Genomic DNA, 12,715 nt, shown 5'->3' with positions numbered 1-12,715 from the left:
GGGTTGTGGGGCTGGAGGAGTTTACAGATGTAGGAAGAGGCGATGCCATGGTGGGATTTGAATATTATGATGGGAATAATGAAATCGAGGCTGTAAGCCGGAGCCAAAGTAGGTCAACGAGCACAGGGGTGACTGGTGAACGGGACTTGGTGCGAGTAAGGACACAGGCAGCTGAATTTTGGATAACCTCAAGTTTACATAGTGTGGAATGTGGAATGCCAGCTAGGTGTGCGATGGAATAGTGAAGTCTAGAGGTAACAAAGGCATGGGTGAGAGTTTCAGCAGTGGATGAGCTGAGGCAAGTGTGGAGACGGGCGATGTTACTGAGGTGGAAATAGGCGGTCTTCATTATGCTGCGGATAATCGGAAGCTCATTCCAGGGTCAAACATGACTCAAGGTTGTGAACAGTGTGGGTCAGCCTCAGACAGATGTTAGGGAGAGGGATGGAGTCAGTGGCTGCGAACGGAGTTCACCACTGTTCATCGGCACAAGTCCAGGCGTCTCACTATAGGAAACAACATTGCTTTAGTTCCAATAAATCCCACAGTCCCGCGGGTGATGGAGAAGCTGTGCACGAGCTAGAGAAAATAAAAGTCCAAAGAGAACACATGCTGATTGTTTTAATGATCTGTTTATTGTTCTCCAGGCAATCCACACACATAAGCCGCCACAGTTATTGTTCATGTCCTTATATTATTTAAATATTAATTACAGACGGGCTTATTCTCCTTTCACACTCAACTGGTGTAACCCACGTGTTCTGACGCTCATCCAGCAATCAACATCCCATTCTCACATCAGCCTAAACCACAATGCTGGGTCTTGTATTTCTTTGTGTCCAGAGTTTGATTTAATCCAATTAAACCCCTACCACTTTTATAACCTTACCATCCACATGATGCTAGCTCTTCTACCTTGCTCACTGACTCTTACATGGAAACACGCGGGCCTTGTCAGATAGAGGCCAGCGTTATATCTGGAGAAGCCTGGGGCAGAGATGGAGCCTGTTGGGGTTCCGGTAAAAGATGCAAGAACACAGGATGGGATATGAGATGCAATGCAGGTCTAATGCTGGGAATTCCTCCGAACCTTTCGTTGCAAAACTAATTTAAATATTATTCTCAGTGGATATTTCATCCCAATCTTCAGCTCCTCTCTGAATTTAGTCTGTGTTACTGCATAAATACACGTGTTTGTGCAGCAGCTCAATAGCAGGAGCATATAGCTGGTCCAATCTGCGATAAGCATCGGGTCATTGAAACCTGTTGAATAATAACGGTTTGTAAATCGGATTAAGAAGAAAACTATCACGTACGTCGTCCAGAGCAGTATGAAGTTTCCGGATATAGCAAAGAGTAAGATAATGGATTTCCTTCGGTTCTCCATCTCCGGATCATTGTGATTCGCATCATTCTTGCTGCTCCTCAGCCTCCTGCGGACTCTACTGGCCGCCAAAATTTGTCCTACGGTCAGAGCATTGAGCAGCAGCATCAGGCATATTGGGAGCAGTGGGGTGAAACAGCGGTGGATCCAGGTAAATACTACCCACGCAGTTACAGTGTAATGATCTAGTTTTATATTACAGCCCCAGGGCACGTTGTCGATAGTATACCAGGGTCCAAATGCAAAGTTCCAGGGAATGTTTTTCAAACAGAACAGCAGACACACGGTTCCTATAACCATGGCTGCAGTTTTCTCAGTGCAATATTTAGTCCTCAGCCTCTGGCAACAAATGGTAACAAAACGATCAAAAGTAAAAGCGACTGTTAACCAGACAGAAATATCTCTGACTACATGAATCAGGGCGATGAGGAAAGAACACACAGGTGTGAGGAACAGGAAGTTAGTTGGGAAATAATAATCATTAATCCGAACCAGTATCACATCAGTGATAATGACCAGTAGATCCGCCGCCGCCATGGCCACCAGGTAGCGGGTGATACACCTGGAGAGACCGCACTTTCCCCGGGACAGGATCACAATCGTCATCACGTTCGCTGTAAATGGGAAACAGACAGAAGCAGGGAATCAGCCTTCAGATTACAGCAAGGGAGCCAGTTTCACAGTATTTGGTGTGAAATGTACTTTACTGCAGGATCTGGGAATGGGAACTGAACTCATTACCGCTGCTAGGATTGGGCAGTTGATAACAATTTTAACATAAAATTGCAATGTTCAGTATAAGAGAGTCTGGAGTAAATAAGTGAAAATAAACGCCTCCAGCAAAGATTAAAACATGAACAAAATGGATTCTCTGGGAATTTCCTCAGAGCTGCTCCTCTTCCATCATCACAGCTTCATGAGAAGTGCAAGGAATCCCGACGAGTCCCGAGTAAATTACCAGCCCTTTAATTGTACGAGCAAATGGACAGCCAGTTAATGAGTTATAATTAATAGCAACAAGTAGCAGTTCAGTGACAGAAGAACGAATGAAAACAAAACGAAATTAAAGTGATTGAAAATAAGTACTGAATGGTCAGTTATAAATTGGGAGATAAATGATGGGTGAGGAGCAGTGAGAATGAAGCCGGCCCGAAATGTGGTAAATGCTAAACGGGGAGCACCGATGGTGAGATCATCGCCGGGTTTGGATCCGTGGCCAGGAGAGGGGAGCAGATACCAGGCGGAGGTCAGAGCATCCTCGTATTTGTCAGGTTGGATTCTCAGACTGGGGGGAATGACTAAAAACTGTTGAAAAGACAAATGTCAAACACCATGTTACAAAGCGACTTGTTGTGGGTCAACTCGACCAGTTTCTGTTTACAAACCACCAGATGGACATTTCAACAAAAGCAAAATACTGCGGATGCTGGAAATCTGAAATTAAAACAGAAAATGCTGGAAATACTCAGCAGGTCAGGCAGCATCTGCAGAGAGAGAAACACATTTAACGTCTCAGGTCGATGACCCTTCGTTAGAACAGGAAAAAGTCAGATGGACAGTTCACCTGATCAACCGACTTCCCCTCGCTGGAAACCCCAGGTCCTGACATCGGTGCCTTGAACAGTTCAACATCATGTGGGCAAACTCCAACAATCACCGCAAGGGGGAGTAGGTCAGATGTGAGCAGCAACAAACAAGCTGACCTTGTTCTGTGATCCCAGGAACAATTGAACCTTCCAAAGTACACGTAGTAAGACGAGCACACTCCCGACCTCGCTTTTGTCACCTCTGATAATGGATGAAACTTCAGAGGGAGGTGATGGCAGCGATCCGAGGCTTACAGCAAAGACCAGTGCAAGTGACAATAGCGGCTGCTGTCCAACCCATGACAACAAAGTACCTGCCGAGATTCAGCTTCAGAAAGTTTTAGTGGGCAGGTTGTACCTCTGAATTGGACGAATCCATCTGTAAAATTAATCCGACACACGAGCAATATTGAGAACCTGTCACCCTGGTCTGTAAGATTTTCCAAAATTACATCCTAGCAGATATGGGAAATATATACAACTGAGCATTCGGAATAAACAATCAACAATATCAGAGTTTCACTCAGGATAATGTGTCGTATGGCAGGTTGTCAGCTTGACATGGAAAGAAGCGTCATGGGTTAATTGGTACAGAATAAGAGAGAGAAAGAGTGTGTGGGAGAGAGAGAGAATGAGAGACGGATAGAACGAGATAGGGAGAGACTAAAAGAGAGAGTCAGTGAAAGGGAGAGGGGAGAGAGAGGGAGAAAGTAAAATTGAGATTGAGAGACAGAGACAGAGAGAGAGAAAAACGAGAACTATATATATCAGAGACAACTCTGTGCAGAAGGAAAAGCCTTTGCAAGATAAGGTAGGTGAAGTAGAAATAAGTCACTGTCTTCCTGCAGAACCATCTTTAGACAAGAGACACTTCGGTGGAAATGATATGACATGATTTTAGGCGTGTATAATTTTTAAATAGTTAAGCAGCTGGTGGGATCTCCATGGATACAGAAATATATTGTAAAGGTACTGCCCCCGAATCAGAGATAAGAGATATGAGGTGCTGTCCAGTGACACTGAGCAGGTTGAGGTGGACCTTCTGCTTGAACAGCTGCAGTCCATGTGGTGAAGTTGCTCCCACAGGGCTGTTAGGGCGGCACTTCTAAGGTTTGGACACAGTTACTATGCACCAAATGTGATGGGATAATTTTTTCACAATGTTACCAATATTTTGTAATGACTCAAACCATTTCAGTAATTTCTTTATCTAAAATATGCAGCATTTTACAAAATTGCTAAAATTATTCGCCACATTTATCATGCACTAAACCATTAATTGATTCAACAATTGGATCAGTGTTTCAATGGTTTATTAATTATAGTCCCGCCTTACTTAGAGTCACACTTTAAACAGTGGTGACACTTAAATAACAAACGATCTAGTTACACAACGATTGCCGTCAATTACACTTGTTTCTATTTCCAAGTGCAATGACGGAATATGAAGAAAAGAATATCCACCACTCTGAGAATCCAACCACCAATGTCGTCAGTTAAAAATAAAAATTTCTTTACTGCTGTGCCGTAATGTTTCTATTTCCCCAGCTCTCCGTTCCTTCAGTCTCCGGGCTCACTCTGCATGCAATGTCCCGAATATAACCATTAAAGCACAGAACATTATAATATCAATAAGCATATCGCAAAAGGAAGAGGGAGGACAGTTAGGGCGTGATATTCCCAGAATTTCTGAAACAGACCCGTAATCTGTAGAATAATCACCTCCGGACAAACACAGCAACTGAGCAGACCCGCAAGGAGAGCAGTAATACAAAGAGACACGGACTTATACAATCAATAACCGGTTACAATGCCTCACCGGGAACTCCACGGGCGACAAGTATAACTTCAGAAATCACTTATACCAGTTACACTGAAAATGGACACGTGATTAATGGAACTCCCATTGCAGAAATGCTGATGACTTGGGAGCTTGATGCACAGTTACACAGGGACACAGGAGGAGGTTATTCAGCCCCACAAGCCTTTTCCAACATCACATTAGACCCTGGCTGATCTGCACCTTAACTCCATTTACCTGTCTTGGTTCCATATCCCATGATACTCATACCATAAAAAGTTATATCCATCACAGTCTTCAAAATTTCAATTGACCGAGCACTGACGGGCTTTTGGGAAAACGAGTTCCAGGTTTCCACTGCCCTTTGTGTGAGAAAGTGTTTCCTGATTTCCCTCCTAAATGGCATAACTCTCATTTTAAGATCATGTCCCCTCGTTCTCCAATCTCCACCAAGGAAACAGTTTCTCTGCATATACATTATCGAATCTCTTTATCATTTTAAATAACTCGTATATAACACCCCTCAACATTCTAAACACAAGGAATACAAACTAAGTTTATGCAATCTGTCCTCACAATTTAACCCTTTAAGCCCCGGTGTAATTCAGGCGAACCTGCGCTGAACTCCCTTCAAGACGAATACATGTTTCCGGCGATGCGGTGCCCAAGACTGAACTCGTGCTCCAGATGGGGTCTGACCAAGGTTCGATTTAACTGAAGCATCACTTGCTCACTTTCGAATTTAAACACCCTTGTGAAAAAAAACAAAATCCCATCAACATTTATCCCTGCTTTTTGTCTCCTTCCTCGCAAGCAACTACCAACCCGTCTCACAAGGTTACCTCCAATACTGTGCAATCTCACCTTTGTTAATAATTTCTGTGTGAAACTTTATCTGAAGCAGGGAAATAACTGACACTGTATTACAACTTGTGAATATGGGGACCAACATTCCATTGCATCGTGTGCTGACGGTTTTTACAGTTAAAATTACCCCCGCTGACAGGACATTGAATGAAGATAACAATTGGAGCTTTTGCTGGATATTATATGTGCATTATGATCTCAATGAACATATCACTCAAGGAAGATGGCGGACAGGGAGGATGTGATATTCAATTAAATTCTGACATTGATTTGGAAAAAGCAAAACAAATTCTTCAGAAGGAACAGAAAAAATATCGGGCATGTACAAAGACCAGTGACACACATAAACCCTGATTCACAAAGTCAGTAAGTTCAGAATCAGTTAGCGGGAACACCAAATACCGCTTGTAGAACGGGAACATGGCAAACAGATATACAATACATTCCACTTTATTTATCTCTGAGAAATGATGGGGACTCTTGGTGCAGGACACCGAGCCACAATGGACCCTGTGAGCTGTAATATTCAGAGAAAGACTTATTAATACAGGAGCGAAGCTTCCAATGGGAGCATTAGGCTGCATTGTTCCTGAGATTTGTGAGAGTCAGTGGGACAGTGAGACAACTCACTTCACTATGTCCTTACTGAGTAACATCTTTAAACAGACCTGGCAGAGTTTAAAAACCAATAGTAGAAATATTTTAGTTTGATGCCGATCACATTTGTTCAAAAAGCAACCTGGAACTTTTAGTAGCAGCGGGTATTGGGAACTCATTCCACTGAATGTGAGATTTCAGTTTCCCAGCTGAAGGGGAGAATTTGATTCTTTGTAAAGTAGGAGTTAAAATACACCGGTTTCATACCCAGGGCTCAGTCACACTAAACTATGAATCTGAGCCAGAGGAATGTAACACAGACACAGATTACAGGGCGATATGATCAAAGTGTTTAAAATGTTGCAAGGATGGGAGAAGGTAGATAGAAGCAGATTGATTCCAGCAAATGATGGGGTCAAGAACGAGGTGTCATAGATACAAGATTGAACAGAAGACATTCGGAACATTGGAAAAGGGAGCGGGAGAAACATCTTTACAAAGAGAGTTGGGAGGCAGTGGAGTTCAGTTCCAGGGTTAGTGGTTGAGGCAGAAGCTATGCTCAGTTTCAGAGTAGAGTGGATAGGTTGATGGAGGAAGAGGTGATGAAGGGATATCGGGACAGGCTGGTTAACTGTCTTTACAAATATCTTCTAACTGTCAGGATCAGAAGGAAACTAATTATAACTTGGTAGCGAGCAGCGGTTTGACCGGGCGGACAGGCTGGCTGAGAGTTCAGCCAGTGTTATATCAACATGCAAGTGTATGATCTGAACAATAAAAGTGTCCGGTTTGTATAAAGGGACCAGAACCCGGCTTCTGATCGGTGCTCTGGGTAAAATGCGGGTGATGGAAGCTGAAACGGATTTTTCAAATGGGGACAAACCCAGGAGAGTTTCACAGAGTGCCGCTGCTTTGTTTCAATTACTCTCTCACTGCATTGGATTCCCGGTCTGAGCTGCTGGAAGGGATGTGACAGGCAGCACTGTGCCCGCCCGGTGGGTGAAGAGGAGTCTGAGAACAGGCTGGTGACCGGTCAGGAGAGAAGACCAGGGCGAGATCCTATGTCCCTGCATGGAGCACAAACCCACCCTCGGCATGGAGTGTGTTCAGCAGGAACAATATCCAGCACTTTGCTGGAAACAGACTGAGAAGAGCGGGAAGATTCTGATTAATGAGACTGAACAAATCCCAGTCCTGACTGTCCGGATTCCCAGGTATATATCCAGGAGCGGCCGTCAGTCGACCGATCCCCAGCGGGAGTCAGAGGGGGAAAAACTGGAGCATTTTATAACACAGTGAATGTTCAGCAAAATATAGTCCTTGTCAGGTATTACCGAGTGTTACTGGAAAGAAGGGGAGGAGAGAAAATTTGGCCGGGCATGGAAACAATGGAATGAAAATATTCCATGGAATCACACATTGCACGAGTTCTCAGTTAAAATGGAATCATTGGAAAGACATTAAATGCAGAAAATAATCTGCAGTTTTTATGGGGTTTAAAGAAACTAAAAAATGCAAAAAATTATCAGTCAATGAACGAGGTACAGCGGGAAATACAGTCACTGAATTTCTGCCTTTCAATTGACTTGTGAAAAACAGTGAGAAAAGGACACTTACCGAGATAGGAGCAGAAACAGAGTCAACCCTGATTCACAACTTCAGTAATGGAAGATAATCTCTTACCGGGGATTCCAACGGCTGCTATAATCGGATAGTAAATCATTACTGCCTGTATAACTGGCGGTAAGATGGTAAATGGATATGCAATGTACGGAACTCTCATTCTGTCGGAGAAGTGATGGTGACTCTTTGCACTGGACACAGGGCTCAACTGAGTCTGTGAGATGAGTGATTGAGAGAAAACCATTTATAATTGAGGGACACTTCCCGTGGGATCAGGAAGCATCAGGAGTATTGACATTACTTCCAGTCATTTGGGCAGCGTGTCAACTCCCTACACTGTCATGTTTGTGCTGCACTAATTAGATACAAATTGATATTGCAAGTGTTTTGAAATGAAACCGCCCAATGATTGGAATAATACTTTGCTCACATTTCTCTCTGTCAATGTACTGAAAGCCGGGCTCTGACAGCATCGCTGCAACACCTTCAACAGAAGCAGCTTCAGGGTCCCCCCTGTGACGTCACACGGCTCAGTCCTGTCGATGCAGCAACTGAACTCCCCCAATTCTCCAACATCTTTCAGTGTTTACACCGCCCCCGGAGCTCCAAACTCAGCGCTTTCAATGTGGGAGTTTAGGCTGGCAATTGAGTGAGGAATTTGTGTCTTTAGGACGGGAAGAGTTCGGTCTTTGCAGCAACACCTGGAATAAATTAAATCTAAAATCTCAGGTAGAAAAATGAAACCATGGACAGGGGCTCGAAAAATCCTGGATTTCACTGAAATCCACATTCTATAAAGGTTACAGGTTAAGGCAGAGCCCTGTTCCTTTAGAGGGATAATCTAGGTATGGGGTACTATACAATATTGAAATAGGTTGGGCCACATTTAGAGCAGAATCGCTGTGGAAATCTCCATCCCCCAGGATTATGTGGGCTGCGGTGGGGATTAGAGTTTCTGCTCATTTCATTATTTTCTATTATTATCCCATTCCCGGTAGTTTCACTTTGATCTTTCCAGTGATATTTTCGAAGGTCAGTCCGTGGGACACAGGTGCATTCAGACCAGGAGTAAGTCATTCAGCGTCTCGGGCCTGCTCCGCCATTCAATTTGATCATGGCTGATCTGCAGCTCAGACCCGTTTCCCCGGCTTTGCTGCTTATCGCTTCATATCCTCACCTTACAACAATGTATCGATCACAGCCATGAAAGCTCCAAATAATCCCGAGCATCTGCAGCTTTTTGTGGGTTAGAGTTTCAAATTCCCACCAGCCATCGTGTGACAAAGTGTATCTTGATTTCGCTCCTGAATGACATAAATCTAATGTTAAGCTTATTGTATAGAATTACAGATAATATACAGCAGAGGAACAGGCCATTCGGCCCAACTGGTCCAAGCTGCTGTTTCTGCTCTACCAGTCTCCTCTCACCCCATCACCATGGCCTTCTAGTCATTTCACCCTCATGTATTTATCTAGCTTCCCCTTAAATACATCTGTGCAACTCGATTCACCTAATGATTGTGGTAGCGAGTTCGACAATACGTCCCCTTGTTCATGATTCTTGCACCAGACAGAATTGTTTCCCGGTATCTACCCTATTGAATCGTTAGACATTTTAAGCACCTCCTACAGGTCAGCCCTCAATCTCCTTTTCTCAAGGAAATGGAAGCAATATTTTGCAACATGTCCTCGTAATTTAACCCTTTTAGCTCAGGTAAATTTCAGGTGATTCTGTGCTGCATCAACTCCAAGGCCTATATATAATCAGTGAGGGACTCGGGAGGTGAGAGAAGGAAGGAAGACTGGAAAATGGATTGGAGGGACAGATTGGGGCCTCGTGGAAAGAGAGGGGCAATGGGGGTCGGAGGATGGGAAGACTAGAGAATGGGAGGTCAGAGAGAGGATAATGGGGTCAGCCAGAGGGGGAATGAGGGTCATGACAGAGGAATGGGGTTAGGGAGAGGGGGCAAGAGGGTCAACAGCAGGTACATGGGATCCTAGAGACGGGGGAAGTGAATCAGCAGCAGATAAATCGGGCCAGGGAGTGCGGGAAGATGGTCAGCAGCAGGTAAATGGGTTCAAAGAGAGGGGGAAAGAGGGTCAGCAGCCGGTAAATCGGGCCAGAGAGAGGAGGGAAGAGGGTCAGCAGCAGGTAAATGGGGTCAGAGAGAGGGGGGAAGAGGGTCAGTAGCAGGTAAATGGGGTCAAAGAGAGTGGGGAAGAGGGTCAGCAGCAGGGAAATGGGGTCAAACAGAGGGGGAAGAGGGTCAGGAGCAGGTAAGTGGGTCAGAGAGAGGGGGAAGAGGGTCAGCAGCAGGTAAAAGTGGTCAGAGAGATGGGGAAGAGGGTCAGCAGCAGGTAAATGCGGCCAGAGGGAGGGGGAAGAGGGTCAGCAGCGGGTAAATGGGGTCAGAGGGAGGGGGAAGAGGGTCAGCAGCAGGTAAATGTGGTCAGAGACAGGAGGAAGAGGGTCAGCAGGTTAATGGGGTCAGAGAGATGGGGAAGAGGGTCAGCAGCAGGTAAATGGGGTCAGAGAGATGGGGCAGAGGGTCAGCAGCAGGTAAATGGGGTCAGAGAGAGTGGGAAGAGGATCAGCAGCAGGTAAATGGGGTCAGTGTGAGGGGAAGAGGGTCAGCAGCAGGTAAATGTGGTCAGTGTGAGGGGGAAGAGGGTCAGCAGCAGATAAATGGGGTCAGAGAGAGGGGGAAGAGGATCAGCAGCAGGTAAATGGGGTCAGAGAGAGGGGGAAGAGGGTCAGCAGCAGGTAAATGTGGTCAGAGAGAGGGGAATCTCCATAGGGCTGTGGATGACTATCTTCATGACTGAGATCGATAGATATCTGCGCACCAACTGAATCAAGGGATATGAAGATCGGGCGGGAAACTGAATTTGTGGTGGAAGTTCAGCCATGATCTTACTGATTGGTGGAGCAGCCTCGAGGGTTTCTATGGCCTACTCCTGCTCCTTTTTCTAATGTTATTATGAAACGCAGCAGCCAATTTGTGCACAGCAAGCTCCCACAAACGGCAATGTGACAATGACCAGATAATCTGTTGTTTTGAGTTGATTGAGGGATAAATATTGACCAGGACACCGGGTAATTTCCCTGCTCTTTATCGAAGTAGTGCCGTATGTGATCTTTTACGCCCACCTGAGAGGGCAGACGGGGCTTGGTTTTAACGTCTCAGCTAAAACACGGCAACTCCAACAGTGCAGCACTCCTTCAGTGCGGCACTGCAGTGCCCAGGTCTCTGAACCAATATCTTTCTGATTCAGGGTGTCACCAACTGAGCCAGGGCTGACACACAGCCTCCCTGAAGGACCACTTCATTGTATCGAAACGGAGCTGGAGCTTCCCGGATTGTTGGAACCGACAGGTTGCAGGTGTCCTGTTGAGCGAAAGAATCTCTCTGAGAAGAGCGGGAAGCCAATCGGGGAAATTAAAGGAAGTGGTGAATTAGTGACCTGCCAGACACCCAATCCGGGAATGACGGATTCAAACAAATATAGGAAAGAAGGAACTCTACGGGGACCTGTTCGCTAATTCTTCAACATCGTAAAACCATCCCAAGTAATTCTCCCGGTGTCCTGGCCGGTATTTCCACCTTACATTAATTTCACGGAAACTTTGACTTTAAATCAGACAATAGTCAGAAGATGGCAGCGTGAATCTACATTGCAGCTGAATGTATTGTCATGTATTGTGTTTAAAGTTACCTCACACTATTTATAAAATGGGGCGCACAGTTAAGATGAAGAGGGGCAGGCGAACTGTGGTTTCCACTGCGGCTGCTGCTCAACAATAATTGCCCTCAGTGTGTACAGTGAGCAGAAGGAATTGCTGCTGTTTCTTCACATTTCCCACTGCACTCATTGTCATTCTGCTTTAACAGAACCAGCTTGGATCTCCAGATATATTTAAACATTAAACCTCGGGGCTGATAGAATAATGATACAATAATATGAACATCATGTGCTTTCAATGGAGAAGTGTTTTCCACCTGCCGTGAGCAGAGAGCTTGGTGAAGATAGCGTTGGGTGAATCTGCTAAACTGAGTGGTGATGGGAAGTTGGTGAGAGTGGGACTTCGGTGCAGAGGGGGAGGGAGCTGCTCAGTAATTTAAATCAAGGAACAACAGTAAATACACCAAAATAGTCGAACTAATTAGAACTAGGGATAAAATTAAAATTAACTAAGTTCAGGATAGCAACATTAAAGGAATCTGAACTGCATTAAATAAAAATCGGATGTACGTCATTAATTAAATAATAAGTAGGAGTAAGGAGTGCTAAATTAATATATATAGAATAATAGAATAGAATCATAGAAGTTTACAGCACCGAAGGGGCCATTCGGCCCATCGTGCCAGTGCCTGTTCTTTGAAAGAGCGGTAAAATTTGAAGCCAGACCCCAGCGTTTTACTCTTAATCCTGGAAATCAGTTCCCTACAAATACAGGTCCAATTTTAATCAAGATCAAGGGGCAGGTGAGACCCGATGCCTGCAATTCTTGTGGCATTTAGCAGCTGCAGAAAGTTTCCTGTTTCCTGGACAACCACGTGTGCAGGATGAGCCCCCAATTTCTCGAGCTCAGGGTTTCTGAGACTGAGGAGCGGCGGGAGTCACTGCTGGGCATTCGGGTGATGGCAATTCCCCGTAGAAAAAGTTGCAGGAGGTGGTAACCCCGCAGCTACAGAGAGTTCAGGTGGGGAGTAAGTGGGTGGCCAGCCGGCAGGTGAGGAAGAGGCAGGCCCTGCAGGAATCCCCCGCGAATCTGGCCCTCTCAACCCGGTTTTCCGTGCTGATACCAGTGACGGTGATGACACCCTGGGGGAGTGCATCCTAGAGCAAAGAGCT

The 12,715-nt window shown here is 45.2% G+C and overlaps 1 protein-coding gene across 1 annotated transcript; it reads right to left on the bottom strand.

Annotated features, from left to right (window-relative positions):
• Positions 1 to 293: 293 nt before the first annotated feature.
• Positions 294 to 8,054, bottom strand: LOC147093579 (putative G protein-coupled receptor 139). Its single transcript, XM_085973904.1, has 2 exons — positions 7,919 to 8,054; positions 294 to 1,998 (listed from the first exon to the last, which is right to left on the bottom strand). The coding sequence occupies exons 1-2, from the start codon at positions 8,016 to 8,018 to the stop codon at positions 1,067 to 1,069; spliced, it is 1,032 nt and encodes a 343-aa protein (XP_085830030.1). The 5' UTR covers positions 8,019 to 8,054; the 3' UTR covers positions 294 to 1,066.
• Positions 8,055 to 12,715: the final 4,661 nt, after the last annotated feature.

Source organism: Somniosus microcephalus, unplaced genomic scaffold (assembly GCF_052327205.1).
Source record: "Somniosus microcephalus isolate GS21.2 unplaced genomic scaffold, FLI_Smic_1.0 unresolved_chr1, whole genome shotgun sequence".
NCBI lineage: Eukaryota > Metazoa > Chordata > Chondrichthyes > Squaliformes > Somniosidae > Somniosus > Somniosus microcephalus.
Note: the sequence above shows the minus strand (reverse complement) of the source record. Positions and strands in the feature narration are given on the sequence as shown.

What these genes read in the sequence shown, in the direction of transcription:
- LOC147093579 (XM_085973904.1), bottom strand. Translation starts at nt 8,018, where the DNA reads ATGAGAGTTCCGTACATTGCATATCCATTTACCATCTTACCGCCAGTT. An exon ending in AGCAGCCGTTGGAATCCCCG is followed by an intron (nt 1,999 to 7,918) that starts GTAAGAGATTAT and finishes TCCCATTTACAG; the next exon opens with CGAACGTGATGACGATTGTG.